Genomic DNA, 24,004 nt, shown 5'->3' on the forward strand with positions numbered 1-24,004 from the left:
GAAACGTGGGACTATGTGAAGAGACGTAATCTGCGTTTCATAGGTGTACCTGAATGTGACGAAGAGAAGGAATCCAAGCTGGAAAATACTCTTCAGGATATTATCCAGGAAAACTTCCCCAATCTAGCAAGGCAGCCAATATTCAAGTCAAGGAAATACAGAGAACACCACAAAAATATTCCTCAAGAAGAGCAACCCCAAGGCACATAACTGTCTGATTCACCAGAGGTGAAATGAAGGAGAAAATGCTAAGGGCAGCCAGAGAGAAAGGTCGGGTCACCCACAAAGGGAAGCCCATGAGACTCACAGCAGATGTCTCGGCAGAAACTCTACAAGCCAGAAGAGAGTGGGGGCTGATATTCAACATCCTTAAAGAAAAGAACTTTCAACCCAGAATTTCATATCCAGCCAAACTGAGCTTCATAAGTGAAGGAAAAATACAATCCTTCAAAAACAAGCAAGTACTCAGAGATTTCATCACCACCAGGCCTGCTTTACAAGAGCTCCTGAAAGAGGCACTACACATAGAAAGAAACAACCAGTACCAGCCACTCCAAAACTATACCAAATGCGAAAGAGCATCAACACAATGAAGAATCTGCATCAACTAATGGGCAAGACAGCCAGCTAGCATCAAAATGGCAGTATCAAATTCACACATAACAATATTAACCCTAAATGTAAATAAGCTAAATGCATCAATCAAAAGACACAGACTGGCAAATAGGATAGAAAGCCAAAACCCATCGGTGTGCTGTATCTAGGAAACCAATCTAGCATGCAAGGACACACAAAGGCTCAACATAAAGGGATGGAGGAAGATTTACCAAGCAAATGGACAGCAAAAAAAGTAGGACTTGCAATTCTCATCTCTGATAAAACAGACTTTAAACCAACAATGATCAAAAGAGACAAAGAAGGATATTACATAATGGTAAAAGGATCAATACAACAAGAAGAGCTAACGATTCTAAATATATACAGACCCAATACAGGAGCACCCAGATACATAAGGCAAGTTCTTAATGACTTACAAAGAGACTTAGACTCCCACACAATAAGAGTGGGAGACTTTAACACTCCACTGTCAATATTAGACAGATCAACCAGACAGAAAATTAACAAGGATATCCATAACCTGAACTTAGACCTGGAACAAGCAAACCTGATAGATATTTACAGAACTCTCCACCCCAAATCCATAGAATATACATTCTTCTCAGCACCACATCACACCTGCTCTAAAATTGACCACATAATTGGAAGTAAATCACTCCTCAGCAAATGCAAAAGAACAGAAATCATAACAAACAGTCTCTCAGACCACAGTGCAATCAAGTTAGAACTCAGAATTCAGAAACTAACTCAGAACCACACAGCTTCATGGAAACTGAACAACTGGCTCTTGAATGTTAACTGGATAAACAATGAAATGAAGGCAGAAATAAAGAAGTTCTTCAAAACCAATGAAAACGAAGACACAAGATACCAGAATCTCTGGGACACATTTAAAGCAGTCTCTAGAGGAAAATATTTGGCAATAACTGCCCACATGAGAAGAGTGGAGAGATCCAAAATTGACACCCTATCGTCAAAATTGAAAGAGCTAGAGGAGCAAGATCAAAAAAACTCAAAACCTAGCAGAAAACAAGAAATACCTAAGATCAGAATAGAACTGAAGTAGACAGAGACATGAAAAACCCTTCAAAAAAAATCAATACATCCAGGAGCTGGTTTTTCAAAAAGATCAACAAAATAGACAGACCACTAGCCAGATTAATTAACAACAAAAAAGAGGGAATAACCAAATAGATGTAATAAAAAACAATAAAGGGTAAATCACCACAGATCCCACAGAAATTCAAACCATCATCAGAGAATATTACAAACAACTCTGTGCATAAACTAGTAAACCTGGAAGAAATAGATAAATTCCTGGACACTTGCATCCTCCCAAGGCTAAACCAAGAAGAAATCGAAACCATGAATAGCCCAATAACAAGTTCTGTAATTGAGGCAGCAATTAAGAGCCTACCACACAAAAAAAGCCCAGGTCCAGTTGGGTTCACAGCCAAATTCTATTAGACAAACACACAAAGAGAAACTGTTACCATACCTCCTGAAACTATTCCAAATAATCCAAAAAGAGGGAATCCTTCCCAAATCATGTTATGAGACCAACATCATTCTGATACCAAAACCCAGCAGAGACTAAACAAGAAAAGAAAACTTCAGGCCAATATCCATGATGAACATATACATCAAAATCTTCAATAAAATACTGGCAAGCCGATTGCAACAGCACATCAAAAAGCTTATTCATCATGATCAAGTAGGATTCATCTCAGCGATGCAAGGCTGGTTCAACATACGTAAGTCTATAAACGTAATTCACCACATAAACAGAACCAAAAACAAAATCCACATGATTATCTCAATTGATGTAGAGAAGGCCTTTGACAAAATTCAACAGCCCTTTATGCTAAAAACCCTCAATAAACTCGGTATTGACAGAACATATCTCAAAATAATAAAAGCTATTTACAAGAAACCAACAGCCAATATCATACTGAATGGGCAAAAACTGGAAGCATTCCCTTTGAAATCTGGCACTAGACAAGGATGCCCTCTCTCACCACTCCTATTCAATATAGTGCTGGAAGTTCTAGCCAGAGCAATCAGGCAAGAAAAAGAAATAAAGAGTATTCAAATAGGAAAAGAAAAAGTCAAATTGTCTCTATTTGCAGACGACATGATAATATATCTAGAAGACACCATCGTCTCAGCCCAAAATCTCCTGAAACTGATAAGCAACTTCAGTAAAGTCTCACGATACAAAATCAATGTGGAAAAATCACAAGCATTCCTATACACTAATAATAGACTTAAACAGAGCCAAATCAAGAACGAACTACCATTCACAATTGCTACAAAGAGAATAAAATACCTAGGAATACAACAAACAAGGAATATAAAGGACATCTTTAAGGAAAACAACAAACCACTGCTCAACGAAATAAGAGAGGACACAAACAGATGGAGAAACATTCCATGTTCATGTTTAAGAAGAATCAATCTCGTGAAAATGGCCATACTGCCCAAAGTAATTTACAGATTCAAAGCTATCCCCATCAAGCTGCCAATGACCTTCTTCACAGAACTGGAAAAAAACACCTTAAACTTCATAGGGAACCAAAAGAGAGCCCGCATAGCCAAGTCAATTCTAAGTAAAAAGAACACAGCGGGAGGCATCATACTACTGGACTTCAAACTATACTACAAGGCTACAGTAATCCAAACAGCATAGCACTGGTACTGAAACAGAGATATAGACCAATGGAACAGAACAGAGGCCTCGGAGACAACACCACACATCTGCAACCATCCAATCTTTGACAAATCTGACAAAAACAAACAATGGGGAAAGGAGTCCCTGTTTAATAAATGGTGTTGGGAAAACTGGCTAGCCATGTGCAGAAAGCAGAAACTGGACCCCTTCCTGACACCTTACACCAAAATTAACTCCAGATGGATTAAAGACTTAAACATAAGACCTAACACCATAAAAACCCTAGAAGAAAATCTAGGCAAAACCATTCAGGACATAGGAGTAGGCAAGGACTTCATGAACAAAACACCAAAAGCATTGGCAACAAAAGCCAAAATAGACAAATGGGACCTAATCAAACTCCACAGCTCCTGCACAGCTAAAGAAACAGTCATTAGAGTGAATTGGCAACCAACAGAATGGGAAAAAATTTTTGCAGTTTACCCATCTGACAAAGGGCTGATATCCAGAACCTACAAAGAACTAAAACAGATTTACAAGAAAAAAAACAAACAAGCCCACTCAAAAGTGGGCAAAGGATATGAACAGACACTTTACAAAAGAAGATATACATGAGGCCAACAAACATATGAAAAATGCTCATCATCACTGGTCATCAGAGAAATGCAAATCAAAACTACATTGAGATACCACCTCATGCCAGTTAGAATGGCGATCATTAAAATATCTGGAGACAGCAGATGCTGGAGAGGATGTGGAGAAATTGGAGCACTTTTACACTGTTGGTGGGAGTGTAAATTAGTCCAACCATTGTGGAAGACAGTGTGGCGATTCCTCAAGGACCTAGAAATAGAAATTCCATTTGACCTAGCAATCCCATTACTGGGTATATATCCAAAGAATTATAAATCATTCTACTATAAGGACACATACACACGAATGTTCATTGCAGCACTGTTTGCAATAGCAAAGACCTGGAACCAACCCAAATGCCCAGCAATGATAGACTGGACAGGGAAAATGTGGCACATATACACTATGGAATACTATGCATCCATCAAAAACGATGAGTTCGAGTCCTTTGTAGGGACATGGATGAACCTGGAGACCATCATTCTCAGCAAACTGACACAAGAACAGACAAACACCATATTTTGTCACTCATAGGTGGGTGTTGAACAATGAGAACACATGGACACAGGGAGAGGAGCATCACACACTGGGGTCTATCGGGGGGAAATTGGGGAGGGAGCAGGGGGTGGGGAGTTGGGGAAAGACAGCATGGGGAGAAATGCCAGATATAGAGGTGATAGTGAGGAAGGCAGCACATAACACTGCCATGTGTGTACCTATGCAACAATCTTGCATGTTCTTTCACATGTATCCCAAAACCTAAAATGCAATTAAAAAAAATTTTTTTTTAATTAAAAAATAAAAAAACTGGTCCAAACTTTTAAAAAAGAAAAAGAAAAAAGAGCTACACAAAAAGAACTGAAATCGAGACAGCATTCACTGTGAGTCATAGTTGAACATTAAAATGCACACATGGGGAGTGAAACTTTGTAAGGGCAGGCAGAGCATGACCAAAAAGCTGTGAGCTAAACAGCTTCCAGGGAACACACAGTGCTGGGAGGTATTCAATTTCACAGGAGACACAGTAGGCTCTTCACATATAACCAAGGGTATTCAGTAGAGATCATAAAGAGACCAAATCTTAGCAGTGGTCAAAGCAATTCATAAATTAAAGAGTACTGAAGAAACACATTAACCAGGCTTTTTTAAAAGCTTCAAAATCAAACTGAACTTTTTAAAAAAACATTACTAGGTTTGTCAAGAAGAAAAAAATATGAAGAATAACCAAGGGAAAAAGAGTTAACAAAAATGGGCCAAGAAGTTAACAGAAATAATAAAATATGCATACAAGTAAAAGAGCTGTTTAAAAATGCCCAAATAGGCTGGGCATGGTAGCTTATCCCTGTAATCCCAGCACTTTGGGAGCCCGAGATAAATCGCTTGAGCTCAGGAGTTTGAGACCAGCCTGGGCAACATGGCAAAACCCCGTCTCTACTAAAAATATATGAAAAATTAGCTGGGTGTGGTGGCGCACACCTGTAGTTCTAGCTACTAGGGAGGCTGAGGCTGGAGAATCACTTGAACCCAGGAGGCAGAGGTTGCAGCGAGCCGAGATTGTACCACTGTACTCTAGCCTGAGTGACAGAGCAAGCCTCTGTCTCAAAAGAAAAAAAAAAAAAAAAAAAAAGACAAGAAAAATGCCCAAATGTTGAAAACATGAACCCAATGAAAATAAAGAGAGAAGGTAGTTTTAAAAACTAAATGAAATTCCGAACAATGAAAATTATAATATACTGTAATTCACTAAGTAGGATTAATATCGTTAGAGTGCAGAAGAAAAGATCAACCAAACTGAAGACAGAGAATAAAAAAATTCATTTTTGAATTTTCATATTCAAAAATGAAATAGAAGAGGGAAAAATAAGAAACTTGTGGAATAATATTAAAGATCATAATATGTAAGTCTCAAAGAAAAATATAACAGAAAAAAATTATTTGAAAAAAATAATGATGTGAACATCTCAAATATTTGATGGAAGCTGGATATGGTAGCTCACATCTGTAACCCAAAATCTTTGGGAGGCCAAGGTGTAAGGATTACTTCAGGCCTCAAGTTTGAGGTCAGCCTGGGCAACATAGCAAGATCTTGTTTCTATGAAAAATTAAAAACTTTGCAATAGGGCATGCCTCTAGTTCTAGCTCCTTGGGAAGCTGAGGCAAGAGTATCTCTTGAGCCTAGGAGTTTGAGGTTAACAATGACCAACGATCATACCACTGTGCTCCAGAATAAGACCCTGTCTCTAAAATAAGCCAACAAAAATTTGGTGTAACTATAAACTCAAAGATTCAACAACTTCAAGGTTCCCAGAGCAGGATAAACACAAAGAAAATAAAAATCTCCAATTTCCAAAAGCCAGGCATTAACAGAAAATCTTAAAATCACTAAAAAATCCTTTAAAACTATCTTTTCAAGAAATAAAAGGTGGGCTGGGTGTGGTGGCTCACATCTATAATCTCAACACTTTTGGAGGCTGAGGCGGGTGGATCACAAGGTCAGGAGCTCAAGACCAGCTTGGCCAAGATAGTGAAACCCCATCTCTACTAAAAATACAAAAATTAGCTGGGCATGGTGGCGAGCACCTATAATTCCAGCTACTCAAGAAGCTGAGGCACAGAATTGCTTGAACCCGGGAGGCAGAGGTTGCAGTGAGCCAGGATTGCGCACTGCACTCCAGCCTGGGTGAGAGAATGAGACTCCATCTCAAAAAGAAAAAAAAGGAAAGAAAGAAGAGGGACATGCAGAAGAGCAAAGGTGAAGGAAAAAGGAGAAAGATGACAAACAAAATGTCATAAAGAAATAACATCTTTAAAGAGATTTTTTAAAGCATCAATTTAGAATTCTATACCCAGGAAAAAGAACTTTTAAAAATGAAGAGATTAGCTTGCTCCTGTACTTCTAGCTATTTAGAAGGCTGAAGTAGGAAAATTGCTTGAGCCTAGGAATTCCAGGCTACAGTTATCATGCTACTGCATCATTCCTGGCTGGGTGAGAGTGAGATTGTCTCAAAAAAAAAAGGCTGGGGGGGTAATGTAGATATCAACAAAACAACAGACTAGGAAGTTTCAAGCTCTAGTTTCCACGGAGAAATATTTTATAAACAAGTAGAAACTTTCTGAACCAACTTTGTCAGAGTTCTGAAAAACAGTCAAAGGTGTACAGCAACCAAGCAAATGCTCAATGAAGAAAACAACACCGAGCGGCGTTCCACGGCCGGAAGGGAAGGGGGAGGCGCCGAGGCTGCGCCGCTGCTCCTCCTCACCCCCAGCCTCCGCCCTGAAGAGGGTTGGATGGGCAAGTCGGGCACGATGGCTGGAGCCCAGGTGGTGGCGGCGGTGGCCGGGGACGGCGGCGCCTGCTCCTCCTCGCCTCGGCGCCGGCAGTGATCGGAGCGAGCGGCCGCGCCTCCCGATGAGACTGCCGGTGGGCTGGCTGTGCCTGAGCCTGGCGTCCGTGTGGCTGGCGCGGAGGATGTGGACGCTGCGGAGCCCGCTCACCCGCTCCCTGTACGTGAACATGACGAGCGGCCCGGGTGGGCCGCCGGAAGGAGAACCACCAGTGTTATGTGTGCAACAGAGAGAAATTATGCGAATCACTCCAGGCTGTCTTTGTTCAGAGTTACCTTGATCAAGGAACACAGATCTTCTTAAACAACAGCATTGAGAAATCTGGCTGGCTATTTATCCAATTATATCATTCTTTTGTGTCATCTGTTTTTAGCCTGTTTATGTCTAGAACATCTATCAATGGATTGCTAGGAAGAGGCTCAATGTTTGTGTTTTCACCAGATCAGTTTCAGAGACTGCTTAAAATTAATCCAGACTGGAAAACCGACAGACTTCTTGATTTAGGTGCTGGAGATGGAGAGGTCACAAAAATCATGAGCCCTCATTTTGAAGAAATCTATGCCACTGAGCTTTCTGAAACTATGATATGGCAGCTTCAGAAGAAAAAATACAGAGTGCTTGGTATAAATGAATGGCAGAATACAGGGTTCCAGTATGATGTCATTAGCTGCCTGAACTTGCTGGACCACTGTGATCAGCCCCTGACTTTGTTAAAGAATATCAGAAGTGTCTTGGAGCCAACTAGAGGCAGGGTCATCCTTGCCCTGGTCCTTCCCTTTCATCCCTATGTGGAAAATGGTGGCAAGTGGGAGAAACCATCAGAAATTTTGGAAATCAAGGGACAGAACTGGGAAGAACAAGTGAATAGTCTGCCTGAAGTTTTCAGAAAAGCCAGTTTTGTTATTGAAGCTTTCACCAGACTACCATACCTGTGTGAAGGTTACATGTATAATGACTACTACATTCTGGATGATGCTGTCTTTGTTCTCAAACCAGTATAAACACGGGGAGGTCAAAGTCTTCAGAGTCCGCACCCTCTGGAATGTGCCCTCGGAAGGGGGTCTGCATTCACAATTATGTGAAGGGCGGACCCTTGGGGACCGCCATTCTAAATATCATGTAGGAATTTTAAAAGCCAAAATAGTAATTTCTTTGTAATGTGTAAAGGAATGTTTTCAAAAGAGAAAACCTCAACTCTGTGGATTTTTATCAACTCTTTACTCAGTTAGAGCCACTTTCTAATGCAGGTCACACTCCAATTATGATGGAAGATATTTTTTATACTTAATTGCAGTAGGGACTCATTCCCAGACAAAGCAATAGTCACGACTTCATGGAGCCAATCAATGGATTGTTTTTAATAAAATGAAGACTGGCAATAAAGCTGTCCATTCATTTCCAAATACTGGTTTTAACGTTTAGCCACTGATATTCTTTCATGCTTAGAAATTCTTTGTTACTATTCAAGAAAATGTTTTTAATCATGCTAATAAACTATTTTGGAGATGGAAAAAAAAAAAAAGAAAACAACATTTTAGCCATTTTAGTACAAGCAACCAGGCCTAGACAGGAGGATCACTTGAGCCCAAGAATTTGAGGCTAGCCTGGGCAACACAGTAAGACCCTGTCTCTAAAATAACGAAAAAGAAGAGGCCATCTTCAATACAGTAGGAACGTTTTACAGCATTTTTACTTGCCCTTGCCACACAACCTACCAGAAAGTGATGTGATTTTAGTCTCCAAGCAGCAGCACCCTGTTTCCCAGTATCCTCCCACAAACCAGAGGGAGCAAAGCAGATATTATTGTGTAAATTACTGTGTAAATGTGATCTAACCTGTCTGAAGGATACTTGAAACACTGCAAAAGGCTCTCATCATTGCTTCACCTAAGTCAGAGCTCTGGTGACAAAGACAGCAAGAACTGCTTAAAAAAACAAAAACAACCAATTGCAATGTGACTACAGATCCATAGAGGCCTGGGGCAAGGCACTACAGGGGAACAGACACAAACCACCACCTAAGGCCCAGAGGAATAGCTGGAGATAAGACACTTAAGGAATTTTTTTTTCCCCCAAGATACCGGGTCTTGCTTTGCCAACAAGGCTAGAGTGCTGAGGTGTAATTATGGCTCAATGCAGCACTGAACTCCTGGGCTCAACTGATCCTGCCACCACAACCTCCCAAGTAGCTGGGACTACAGGTGTGTACGACCACACCCAACTAATCTTTATTTTATTTTTGTAGAAACAGGGTCTAACAATGTTGCCTAGGCTGGTCTCACACTCCTGGGCTCAAGCTATCCTCCTACCTCAGCCTCCAGATTTGCTGGGACTACAGGTACGAGCCACCATGCCCAGCTACTTTTCAAATTCAGGATACTCAAAAGCAGCCAGGTATATAGGATAATTCAGAAAACCATATGTGTGTCCAGGCAAAATACATGATCAGAAAAGTCCTTTATTAAAACCTTAAGTTTTCCCCTCAGGCTTATCTTTAGGTTTAGTGGAAGCCTAGTTATGGATTAAAGGAGTGCACCAGCACAAACAAAAAATAAATAATCCTCAGCTAACTTTTTTTTTCATTCATCACTTTGAAATATATTGCCACACTGCCCTCTGGCCTCTTTAAATTTTTGATGAGAAATTAGGTGATGATCTTATTGAAGATTTTTTGTATGTGTTGACTTGCTTCTCTCTTGCTGCTTTCAATATTCTTTTCGTCTTTGGCATACAACAGAGAGAGCAGGCATTCAAAAAAAACCCTTTTTTTTTTTTTTGAGATGGATCTCACTCTGTCACCCAGGCTGCAGTGCAATGGTGCGATCTTGGCTCACTGCAACCTCCACCTCCTCCCAGGTTCAAGTAATTATCCTGCCTCAGCCTCCCAAGTAGCTGGGACTACAGGCACACACCACGCCTGGCTAATTTTTTGTGTTTTTAGTAGAGACAGGATTTCACCATGTCAGCTAGGCTGGTCTCGAACTCCTGACCCCAGGTGATCCGCCTGCCTTGGCCTCCCAAAGTGCTGGGATTACAGGCCCAAGCCACTGTGCCCAGCAGACATTCAAAAAAGTCTTTCAAAACATGAGTTGAACATGAATGAAAGGGACAGAGACGTTAGTGATGACATAAAACAAGGAACACTTTTTGAAAAAATAATGTGGGGGAGTCTTAAAACAACAGGTCTACTACAATTTATACATATTTTTAAATCCCACTCAACCCTTGAAAAGGGAGATCACTTTATATATATGCAGAGTTACCAAGCTATAACAGTCAAATGCCCAATATACAATTTTTAAAAATCACAAAGATACAACCCAACAGAAAAGTATGGCCCAATCCAAAGAGGATTAACAGCAGATTTCAGCAGGCAGAAGAATCAGTGAATATGAAGATATCAACTGAAATCATCAAGTCTGGTGATCAGAAAGGAGGGAAAAAACTAAACTGAAGGAAAAAAAGGGATGCCAGGGAAACCATCGGGAAGAACATTTTAGGTATTATGAGAGTCACAGAAGGAGAAAAGAAAAAGAAAGCAACAATTATTTGAAGAAATAATTGTGGAAAATTTCTGAAATTGAAGGAGAGACTTAAATCTACAAATACAGGAATGAACTCAAACTGGGATAAACTCAAATACATACAGATCAAGACACATTATACACAAACTGTTGTATGCCAAAGATGAAAAGAATATTGAAAGCAGCGAGAGAAGCAAGTCAATACATACAAAAAATCTTCAATAAGATCATCACCTAATTTCTCATCAAAAACTTAGAGGCCAGAGGGCAGTGTGACAATATATTTCAAAGTGATGAATGAAAAAAAAGGTAGCTGAGGATTTTTCCTTTTTTTTTTTTTTTTTTTTTTTTGAGATGGAGCTTCACTCTTGTTTCTTAGGCTACATTGCAATGGTGCAATCTCAGCACAGTGCAACCTCCATCTCCTGGGTTCAAGTGATTCTCCTGCCTCAGCCTCCCGAGTAGCTGGGATTACAGGCATACACCACCCCACCTGACTACTTTTGTATTTTTAGTCAAGATAGGGTTTTTTCATGTTGGTCAGACTGGTCTCAAACTCCTGACACCTCAGGTGATCCACCTGCCTTGACCTCCCAAACTGCTGGCATTATAGGAGCGAGCCACTGACAATATATTTTGAAGTCATGAATGAAAAAAGAAGTTAGCTGAGGACTCTTTTTTTTTTTTTTTTTTTACATTTTTCCTTTTTAAAAAATAGACACAGTGTCTCATTCTACCATCCAGGCTATAGTGCAGTAACATAATCATAGCTTACTATAACCTCAAACCCCTGGGCTAAAGCAATCCTCCAACCCCAGCCTCCCAAGTAGTTTAGACTACAGGTGTGTGCCACCACATCCAGATAATTTTTTAATTTTTTGTAGAGACAAGGTCTCACTATGTTGCCCAGCTGGGTCTTGAACTCCTGTCCTCAAGTGATCCTCCTGCCTTGGTCTCCCAAAGTGCTGAGATTACAGGAGGGAGATACTGTGCTAGGCATCAGCTGAGGATTCTATACCCAGCAAAATTACCCTTCAAAATAGAGGAATAAATTAAGACACTCCTAAGAGCAGAATGGATTTGTTATAACTAGACATGCCCTATAAAAAATGCTTCCTAAAGGCAAGTCTCTGGATTGAAATGAAAGGATGCCAGAAGTAACTCAAAGCCAAATAAAGAAATAAAGATCTCCTAGAAGAGATACACATAGGGGCAAATATAAAATCTAGTATTGGCTGGGCGCAGTGGCTCATGCCTGTAATCTCAGCACTTTGGGAGGCTGAGAAGGGTGGATCACGAGGTCAGGAGTTCAAGGTCAGTCTGGCCAAAATGGTAAAACCCCATTTCTACTAAAAAATATATATACAAAAATCAGCCGGACATGATGGCACACGCCTGTAATCCCAGCTACTCGGGAGGGTGAGGTAGAGAATTCCTTGAACCCAGGAGGCGGAGGAGGCGGAGGTTGCAGTGAGCCGAGATCCCACCACTGCACTCCAGCCTGGGTGAGAGAGCGAGACTCCCTCTCAAAACAAACAAACAAACTAGTATCAAGGTAATTTTGTTTCATAACCACTCTTTTTACTTTCTATAGATTTAAAAGACAAAAGCATAAAATACAATTATGAATATGTGTTACCATTCACAAGATGTATAAAAATGTAATTTGTGACCTCAATAATTTTAACAAAGTTACCACATAATATATGAGAAAATGGAGCTGTGTAAGGGTAGAATTTTTGTATGCAACTGAAGTTAAGTTCATATCAACTCAAATAAGACTCTCATTACTTTAGGTTGTTACATGTAATCTCCATGGTAACCACAAAGAAAATATAGAATGTACAAAAATGAAAGTGAGATGAAAATCAATATACATCACTGCAAAAAAATCAACCAAACACAAAAGAAAGCAGTAATGGAAGAAATAATGAACAAAACAGTGGTAAGAAAACACAAAATGGCAGAAGTAAATCCTTATTTATCACTACTTATCTCAAGGGTAAATGAATTAAACTCCTGGATCAAAAAGGCATAGACAGACATAATGATAAAAAAAACATAATCCAAATATTGGTTATCTAAAAGATTCACTTTAGATCTAAAGATACAAATAGGTTGAAAGTTAAAGAATGGTAAAAGAAATTCCATGTAAATAACAAACAAAAGAGAGCTGAGATGACTATACGAACATCAGAAAAAATAGAATTTTAAGTCGAAACTGTTAAAACAGGCAAATAGGATATTATGTATTGATAATACAGCCAGGTTGTCAAAAAATGTAATCATAAACATACATACAACAAACAACAGAGCACCAAGATAGATGAAGAAAGCACTGAAAGAACGAAAATTAAAACCCAAATCATCAAGGAAAAAAAAAAAAAGAAGAAATATACATCAGTGTAGTGTAGGAAAACTAAAACAAAAAAAGGGAGAAACAGTTGGAGACATAAATAGCCCAATATCAGTAAATGCATAAAACAAGTAGACAAAGATCATTAAGGAAGTATAGGACTCAAATAACACTATAAACCAACTGGAGCTGAGCACAGTGTTTCATGCCTGTAATTCTACCACTCAGAAGCCAAGGCAGGAGGATCACTGGAGGCCAGGAGTTCGAGACCAACCTCGGCAACACTGTGAGATCCTGCCTCTACAAAACCTTTTAAAAAAATTAGCTGGGGTGGTGGCATGCACCTATACTTTCAGCTACTGAAGAGGCTAAGGCAGGAGGATCACTCGAGCCCAGGAGGTCAAGGCTACAGTGAGCTATGATCATGCCACTGCACTCCAGCCTGAGCAACAGAGCAAGACACTGTGTCTTTAAAAAAAAAAAAAAAAAACAAAACAAAACCAATTAGACCTAACAAATATATACTCCACTCAACAATGGTAGACCACACATTTTCTCAAGTGCACATTCTCAAGGATAGACCATATGATCAGGCACAAAAAAGCCTTAATAAATATAAAAAGACTGAAATCACAAAGTGTCTTTTCAAATCACAATGGAATGCAACAAGAAGTCCTTAACAGAAGACAACTGGAAAAAACACAAATATGTGGAAATTAAGTAACATAATCTTAAATAACTCATCAAATAAGAGACCACAAGGGAAATCAGCAAATACCTTGAGATAAATGAAGTTAGAACACAAAATACAAAACCTATGGGATGTAGAGAAATCAGTACTAAGGAAAGGATTTACAGTGGCAAAGGCGTGCACTGGAAAAGAAGAAAGATCACAATTAAGAACCTAACTTTACACGTTAAGGAACCAGAATAGAGAGTACAAACTAAACCCTAGCTAGAGAATAGAAGGAAATAATACAGATTGGAGCAGGGACGATTAAAATGGTTGATGGATGTACAGATAAAACAGATTATGTAATAAAGCAAATACAGCAACATGTTAAGAAATGAAGAAGCTACATAGTAGCTACATTTGTGTTCATGTTTACAATTCTCTCCATATATTTACAAATTTCACAATAAAATTGGGGGGACAAAATAACTAGAAAAAAATGAGAAAAGATGCACTATTGTATTATCAAAAATGAATGTACACAAGATTTGTGCATTTCACTGTAAGTAAATTTCCTTTTACATAAAAAGGAAGACACACAAATATTGAACTTTAGCTAATGATATTCATGCTAAAGCATTTGGGTTAAATGAAATGATATATGCAATTTACTATGAAATGCATAAAAAGATGTACTGATGTATAGAGATTAGTACCTAAATAGGAATGTAATAAAGCAAATACGGTAAAATATTAATAAAAAAATCCAGGAAGTGAGTTTATGGGAAATCAATGAAATATTTTCAACCTAGCTATAGTATAAAACTTTTCCTAAGATGGTGGAAAAGAAAGATGGCAAGATTACATTATCATCCAATACAGCCAACTTCAGATGAAGGAAAATTACCAGATAATACAGGGTTGCATTATATGGTATTAAAGGGGGAATTAACCAGAAAGATGTAATCCTAAATATATATGTAGCTAACAAAACAATTTCCAGCAATATGAAGCAAAATCTGAGAGATCTACAAGGAGAAAGAAATGAATTAACAATTATAGTTGGAGACCTCAACACTCCTCTAATTGGAGAGAATACCATTTAAAATATAGAAGATCTGAATATAATCAACCATCAATAAAATCTAATCAAAATTTATAGAATATGTCACCCAATAACAGTAGAATATAAATATGGAACATCCACCAAGACAGACATATTCTAGCTCATAGAAAATTAGAAAAGATTCAGTGCAAAGCAAAAATGAACAGAAAATACCAAAATTTGTAAGATGTAGTCTTTAAACAGTATACACACAGCAAATTTTATACCTTTAAAAATGCATATGTTAAAAAAGATCCAAAATCCACCTTAAGTAGCTAGAAAAAGAAAAGTCCAAAGAAAGATAAACACAGTAAAAATAAGAATGGAAATCAATGAAATAGAAAAGGGTTAAACAATAGAAAAAAAATTAATGAAATCCAAAGCTGGTGTTTTTTAAAAGATAGTAAAATTGCTATTTGTACAGATTAATCAAGGAAAAATGGTAAAACACAAACTCCCAACAGAAACAAAAAGTAAGACATCGTGACAGAACCTACCAAGTATAATGAAAGACTATAAACAAATTTATGTAAATAATTTCACTACTTAAATAAAATGGAAAAATTCCTTAAGGACAAAATTTACCACAACAGACCTAAAGATAAAGAAAAGATCTAAACAGCTCTACATGTATTAAAGAAATGGAATATGCCCGGTATGGTGGCTCACAACTATAATCACAGCACTTTGGGAGGCTGTGGAGAGAAGACCACTTGAGGGCAGAAGGTCAAGACCAGCCTGGGTAGCATTATGAGACCCAATCTCTAAATTAAAAAAATTAACCAGGTATGGTGGTGCATGCCTGTTGTCCCAGCCACTTGGAAGCTGGGGCAAGAGGATTCCTTGAGCCCAGGAGTTTGAGGCTGCAGTAAGCTATGATTGCACTACGGCACTCTAGCCTGAGAGAAAGAGGGAGACCCTATCTTTTAAAAAAAAAAAAGAAAAAAAGAAAAGCAAGAAATATCAGCAAATGCAATAGAATATATGAAAAGAGCAATATAATATGATTAAGCAAGATTTATTCCAGGAATCCAAGACATTCTCTAGGTCACTCCACCAGATGCAATGAAAAGCATTTAAAGAAATTCACCATCTATTTATAATTTAAAAAGACAAATAAATGATTGGAAAGAAATTAGCAAAATAGTTTTGCTTTATAGAAAATACAAATGTATACATATAATCGTAAAGAATTTATCAAAAAAACTACCATAACAAGTAAGTAAATTTAGAGCTTAGGACACAAGTTCATTATGCCAACATTACTTAAAACTAAACTTACTATATGATATGGTTTGGCTGTGTCCCCACCCAAAACTCATCTTGAATTTCCCCATGTTGTGGGAGATATCCAGTGGGAGGTAACTGAATCATGGAGGCAGGTCTCTCCTGCGCTGTTCTTGTGATAGTGAATAAGTCTCACAAGATCTATAGCTTTAAATAGGAGAGTTTCCCTGCACAAGTTCTTCTCCTGTCTGCCACAATGTGAGATGTGTCTTTAACCTTTCCATCATGATTGTGAGGCCTCCCCAAGCCACGTGGAACTGTAAGTCCAATAAATCTCTTTCTTTTATCAAAATTTATTTTGTAAATTGCCCAGTATTTATCAGCAGCATGAAATAAACTAATCCAATATGACATCAAAAACCATCAACTACTTAAGGATAAATTTTTTAAAATATGTACTAGACCTGTACAGTGAAAACAACAAAACATTCCTATGAGAAATTAAAGAGAAGGTAAATAAATAGAGAGGTACACTATATTAATGTAATAGGAGACAAAACACTGTTAAGATGTCAATTCTGGCCACGTTATAAGAAAGATTCAACAAAATTCCAATAGAAATTCAATAAGGAATTTTGTAAAAACCAACAACATAATGCTAAAATTTATATGGAAATGCAAAGAACTGAGAATACCCAAAAAGATTCTGCAAAAGTGGAACAAAGAAGAGCTGCACCACAAAAAAGGGACAACCAGATTTAAAGTACCTCTTAATAAGATTGAAGAGGAAGTACGTATTACTACCCACGAGTATGTCTACAAAAAAAGAACTGAATCTAAATCTGAGCGGGACTCTAGATCCTATTACCAGTTTACAGGAATTATAGAAGCCAATGAAACTGTACCACAGAGATACAAACAACAAAACTCAGAATATAGAAAATGCTACAAGAATAATCTGGTTTCAATAAACAAATGAACTATAAGAATGGGTAAAGAAAAAGAAAGAACCAAAGACAAACTAGGTTAAAATTAGGTAAGAGATGTAGCATCCAAATACCATAGGATATGTAGATGAGCCTTGTTAAGATTCTGATTCACACCAACCTGGTTTTTTTGTTTTTTGTGTTTTGTTTTGAGACAGAGTTTCTCTCTTGTCACCCAGGCTGGAGTGCAATGGTGTGACCTTGGCTCACTGCAAGCTCTGTCTCGGTAGTTCAAGCGATTTTCCTGTCTCAGCCTCCCAAGTAGCTGGGATTACAGGTACACACCACCATGCCTGGCTACTTTTTCTGTATTTTTAGTAGAGACCGGGTTTCACCATTTGGCCAGACTGGTCTCAAACACCTGACCTCAGGTGATCCACCCACCTGAGCCTCCTAAAGTGCTGGCATTGCAGTCGTGAGCCACCACACCCAGCCCATACCAACTATTTTTTAAAACTACTATGTGAGGCAATCAGAGAATTCAGTATTATAATGGTACTGTAGTAATTTTTTAAAACATCATTATCTTTTAACAGTACATTCCCAACTATTTATAAACAGAATGATATGATTTCTGAGATTTGCTTTGAAATAATCTGAAGGAAAAAGAACAGATGAAATGGCCAGGGCAGTGGCACACCCCTATAATCCCAGCTACTCAGGAGATGAAGACAGGAGAATTGCTTAAACCCAGGAGGCAGAGGTTGTAGTGAGCCGACATCGTGCCATTGCACTCCAGCCTGGGCAACATGAACAAAACTCCATCTCAAAAATATAGAGAGAGAGAGAGATGAAACAAGCCTAGTCCTGTGTTAGTAACTGCTGAAACGGTGTTAATAGATCCAGGGAGAATTATTACACTATTCTCTCCACCTGTGAATCTGAAAATTTTTGTAACATAAAGTCCATTTTAAAAATGGAAATACTTTACAGATTTAAGAAATACTTTTGGAACATTTATCTACCCAAAATATAACATAACCATTTCGGTGATCATTCAAGAATCTCAATTCTTTTCATGTACTTAATTAAACTAATAAAGTTTAATGACTATTTTAAGTTGCATAGAATAGTGACAGCAGGAAAAATAAACTGCAACTTAAAATCTGTGGGTGAGGATGGGCATGGTGGCTCACATCTAAGCGCTTTGGGAGGCCGAGGCGGACAGATCACTTGAGGCCAGGAGTTCAAGACCAGCCTGGCCAACATGGTGAAACCCCGACTCTACTAAAAAAATACAAAAAGTAGCTGGGAAGGGTAGTGCACGCTTCTGGCCCAGCCACTCGGCAGGCTGAGGCACAAGAATCACATGAACCCAGGAGGCAAAGGTTGCAGCGAGCTGAGATCGCACCACTGCGCTCCAGCCTCAGTAACCAGACTCCGTCTAAAAAAAAACTGTGGTAGATTACAACACTCTACTCTTAAAATGCTGAAATATATTGAAGTCATATATGAAATAAGATAATCACTAATAGAATAGAAATAAATTAAGGCTGGATGCGTTGACTCATGCCTGCAATCTCAGCACTTTGGGAGGCTGAGGTGGGGGCATCACTTGAGCCTAGGAGTTCAAGGCCAGCCTGGGAAACATAACAAGACCCTGTACCTACAAAAGAAAAAGAAGAAGAAAGAAATTAGTTACCTCTCTCAATTTTTCTCGCTCACGCTCCCTCTCAGCAATACGTTTTCGCCTCTCTTCCTCTTCCTTTAGAGCATTTTGTGTTTCTGTTCTCAGTTTATCATCTTTAAGAATCTTTCGAATTTTCTTTCTGCCTTTTCCAGGAGACTTGGAATCATCATTTTCATCTTCTTCTTCCTCCTCCTCCTCTTCTTCCTCCTCTTCTTTTTCCTCCTCTTCTTCCTCAGAATTACTCTATAGAATTTAAACAATTAGAGGTAAACAGTACAGTCATTTAATTTATCCATTTCATATTCTATTAATTAACTCGCCAGGAAAAGGCAGAAAAAAACATGCTGAAAACCTTTAGAATTATATTTAGCAATAAAGAATAGTGTTATTTAAAAAACCAACTCTTCAACATCTATTAAAAAAAACTCAATTAAAATTAGCTACAGACTAGAATAAACATTTCTCAAAAAATATAAGCACATGAAAAGATGTTGAATATCACCAGTCATCAGGAAAATATAAATCAAAACCACAATGAAATGCCACTTTCCACTCATTAGGATGTTTCTTGTTGAAAAGAAAGGAAGTGTTGGCAAAGATGCAGACAAACTGGAACCTTGGTACACTTTTAATAGGAATGTCAATGTTAGAAACTAGAGAGAAACTGTGGAGTTTTCCAAAAGATAAACATACAACTACTACATGATGTAGCAATTCCATTTTTCCATATATACCCACAATAATAAAAAGCAGGAACTCAAACAGATATGTATACACCCATATTCATAATAGTATTATTCAAAATAGCCAAGAGATAGAAACAACACAAATGTCCATCAACAGATGATGGGGTTAACAAAATGTGACATACACATACAGTGGAATATTATTCACCTTAAAAAGGGAATGAAATTCTGATACATGTACAACATAGATGAACCTAGAAAATATTATGCCAATGAAATCAGCCAAATACAAAAGGACAAATATTGCATGATTCAACTTATTTATATGAGGTACTTAAAATATGCAAATTCATAGAGACATAAATGAAAATAGAGGTTACCAGGGGATGGGGAATAGAAGAGAATAGAGATTATGTTTAATGAGTAAAGAGTTTCTGCCAGTGAATATAATTAAGGCCACTGAATTGTACACTTTAAAATACTTAAAAAGTTAATTTTCAAAAAATAAATACCCCTCTGGAAAAGCATTGTGTTGACAGAATCACACTTATTACAGACACCTTTTATTTTATGTAAGTCTGTTAATATAAAAAAAAAACTCAAATTGGCTAATTTCATTACCAGAAGAAATTTATTCACATATTAAGTCATCATTCAAGATAGTATTTCGTCTTCAGAAAATAGAACATTCACATCACTACAAATATAAAATGATGAATTAGAATGGCTTAAAATTCCATTAAAAATTAAGATACAGAAAAAAACTGATAATGTCAAATTAATACTTTTACATATATATATATTTTTTTTCAATAAACAAATCCTTCCACAAGTATAAAATGTAAAGAAGCCATACTGTATCAGTTATAATCCAAGCATGTGGTAAATGTCATTATTACCTTGTTTTCACTGGATGAATCTTCTTGAACCTTAATACGTCGCCTTTTCTTTTTCTGTTTATAGCTCCGCTGATTTTCTTCCAACTCTGCTTTCTTTGCAGACCTGAAGAAAATTTAAAACACAAAATAAAATATTTCATGACAAACCTCCATCAATAAGTTGTGTACTATTTTAAAACTGTTCTACCTCTGTATATATTCCTAAAAACAAAGAGGAAAAACAGAAAAAAAGAAAATGAATAGGTTCAAAATAGATATTACAGCAGAAGCCTAACCCTTAATTTTAATTCAATCATCGACATTTTACAGTATCCTGAGGGGAGGTTTGTTATATGAGTAAGAAGATGCATGAAAGGACATTAAGTCCTAAGACATTATTCTTCTAGTAAAAAAATACAAACAGCCAATAGGCATATTAAAAAACATTCAGCATCACTAAAAAAGGCAGATTACAAAAGCTGAATACTATTTTCTTCATAAGAAGAAATTTAAAATTTCTCTTCATAATAAGAGATTTCTTTCTTTTCTTCATAATAAGAACAGATTTAAAAAAACAGTAACAACTTTTGGTGAGAAAAATATTTCTGGGCATAGAAATTGGTATACAAAGCTACATTAATCCATACAAAATAACCACTGTCAGTAAGGATGTGGAGAAAGTGAAACCCTGTTCATTAACAATGGAAGGTAAAATGTTGCGGATGCTATGCCAACAGTATGGCAGTTCGTCAAAAAATTAAAAATAGAATCACCACACAATTCCATTTCTGGGTATATACCCAAAGGAAATGAAAGCAGGAACTTAAGAGATATTTATGGCCGGGCACAGTGGCTCACACCTGTAATCCCAGCACTTTGGGAGGCCAAGGCGGGTGGATCACGAGGTCAAGAGATAGAGACCATCCTGGTCAACATGGTGAAACCCTGTCTCTACTAAAAATGCAGAAAATTAGCTGGGCATGGTGGCGCATGCCTGTGATCCCAGCTGCTCAGGAGACTGAGGCACGAGAATTGCCTGAACCCAGGAGGCGGAGGTTGCGGTAAGCCGAGATCGCCCCATTGCACTCCAGCCTGGGTAACAAGCGCGAAACCCCGTCTCAAAAAAAAAAAAAAAAAAAAAAAGGGAGATATTTATGTTCAAAGCAGCATTATTCACGATAGCCAAAAGGTTGCAACCCAAGTGTCCATCAACAGATAAACTGATAAACAAAACATGGTATACAACAGAACATTATTAAGCCTTTAAAAGAAAGAAAATTCTGACAAATGCTGTAACATATATGAACCTGGAGCACATGCTGCTAAGTGAAATAAGCCAGTCATAAAAGGTCAAATACTGTATGATTCAATTTATATGAGGTTCCTAGAGTACTGAAATTCATAGAGGCAGAAAACAGAATCGTGGCTGCCAGGTGAGAGGAAAAGGGGAGTGGTTTCATGAATAACATTTCAATTTTGCAAGAGGTAAAGGTTTTGGAGATTGGTTCCAAAAATACTGAATACACTTAACACTATTAAGCCATACACTTAAAAAATGGTTAACATGAAAATAAAAATTCCCAGTAATACCATAAAAGAAAAAAATGGTTAAGATGGTAAATGTTAGGTTATGTGCATTTTACCATTAATAAAAATAGTCATCAAACTAACCAAGCATGGTGGCTCACACCTTTTGGGAGGCCAAGGTGGGCAGATCACCTGAGGTCAGCCTGGCTAACATGGTGAAACTTCGTTTCTACTAATACAAAAAACTAGCCAGGCATGGTGGCACACACCTATAATCCCAGCTACTTGGGAGGCTGAGGCAGGAGCATCACTCAAACCCGGGAGGCAGAGGTTGCAGTGAGCCAAGATGGCACCACTGCATTCTAGCTTAGGCAACAAGAGTGAAACTCCATCTCAAAATAAATAAATAACATTTAAAAAAAGAATGAAGTATAGATATAGGCTACAACATGGATAAACCTTGAAAACATTATGCTAAGTGAAAAAAATCCATTCATAAAAGGATATATATTTTATGAAATCTACTCATGCAAAATGTCTAGAACAGGCAAATCCATAGAGATAGAAAGTAGATTTTAGTGTTTATTAGAATACGAGGGCATGGAGAATGGAAAACGATTGCTAGTAAGTACAGGGTTTTTTCCTTGGGTGATGGAAATGTTCAGAAATTACAGAGTGGTGATCATTGCACGATTTTGCAAATATTCTGAAGACCACTGTATTCCACACTATAACATGTTAAATTTCGTATTACATCTTGGTTTAAAAAATAACTCTCATCATACCTTATCATTTTCATTTTATATTAAGTTAAAGTATAATATATTACTATACTCTAAGCACAACCTGGTAAGTATTAACCTAAAAAAACTTGGAATGTTTTAAAACTTACAAGTGCAGATAGACATCTCTGTAGACATACATACACAAACACAGATTGTTCATTTGATAAACTATAGAAAGATTATGGTATTCTGGGGGAAATTAAAAAATCATAGTAGTATTATCTAACATACCATACTAAGAAGGAAGACAAATTTTAAATTACATGTAATATAGATCAGTGACTGTTCATGTTTCAAGAACAAGCATATCATTATTACTGCAGTACTACTAAGACCAATAATTTATATATTGAGCACTTACTAACTGCCAGGTAAGTATTGTCATAAACCTTGCACATGTACTGTCTCATTTACTGCCCACAATAATCAATCAAGTATATTGTAATCCCCCACTTTAAATATGAGGAAACAGAAGCATAAAATATTTATACAAATAGAAATTAGTAAAGCCCAAAGTTAGACTGAGACAGTTTTTCTATAAAGCCTCTTTACTATTACCCTACAATCTCCCCCTGAACAATAAAAAACTGAAGCCACAAGTGGTTTTGCAGAGTAAAAATCTACCCAGGTTAGAATACACAATTCAATATTCATAAAATATGCTTAGATTCTTTTTAAACTATTAAGTATAACAATTAGTTTCAAAAAAATATATCACACTAACTTTATTGGTAACAGTAACCATACAAATCATTTGAGGGCATGGTCATTCGGATTAATTCCTAAAATTTTTTAAAAACCAATTATAATACCTTGTTCTGGGCCGCTGTTCATCTTCAGATTCACTGACTTCTTCACTAACTCCTGATTCCTGAAAATCAGAATCTTCTGAATCTTCACTGCTGACTTGAATTTTAAAAAAACACATAAAATTATTAATTATTTTCCAACAGAAACCTAATTTGCTTAATTTACCAATGACTCCACATTAAAACAGAGCACTGTAAGAACATCAGTGGTGGTATATATGTAGATGGATGATACATAATATAAAATATACCAGTTAACACTCTACATGGTATATATAAATAAAATTCAAATGTATTCCAGATGTAATTATAAAACTATGGTTGTACATTAAAATTTAAGTATTCAATTGTATTTGAATTGACAAAATAAGAATAAATTGCCTGTCAATAAAATACATGTAATTACCAAAGGTAAATTAATGAAAACGGAGTTTGGCTATTCAAAACTAGCAAGGTAGGCTGGCCAAGATGGAGTAAGAGTACAGATTCTCTCCTCCAATGATGACACATCGAAGAACTGAGAAAGGCAAACAGTAATAGGAAGATTGGAGA

General features: G+C 37.3%; 1 protein-coding gene and 1 pseudogene across 40 annotated transcripts in view; one reads left to right on the plus strand and one right to left on the minus strand.

The window, feature by feature from the left end:
- Positions 1–24,004, minus strand: part of ATRX (ATRX chromatin remodeler) — a 316,685-nt gene that overhangs the window by 159,038 nt on the left and 133,643 nt on the right. For all 40 annotated transcript variants that reach the window (XM_078363312.1, XM_078363309.1, XM_078363298.1 and 37 more), the window contains 3 exons: positions 23,456–23,549; positions 20,353–20,455; positions 18,780–19,010 (listed from right to left, as the gene is read on the minus strand). In XM_078363312.1, coding sequence (XP_078219438.1) covers positions 18,780–19,010; positions 20,353–20,455; positions 23,456–23,549 — 428 coding nt within the window. The remainder of the gene's footprint in view (positions 1–18,779; positions 19,011–20,352; positions 20,456–23,455; positions 23,550–24,004) is intronic.
- LOC100388915 (protein-L-histidine N-pros-methyltransferase pseudogene) lies at positions 7,246–8,387 on the plus strand (annotated as a pseudogene).

This window comes from Callithrix jacchus, chromosome X, assembly GCF_049354715.1.
Source record: "Callithrix jacchus isolate 240 chromosome X, calJac240_pri, whole genome shotgun sequence".
NCBI classification, from domain to species: Eukaryota; Metazoa; Chordata; class Mammalia; order Primates; family Cebidae; genus Callithrix; species Callithrix jacchus.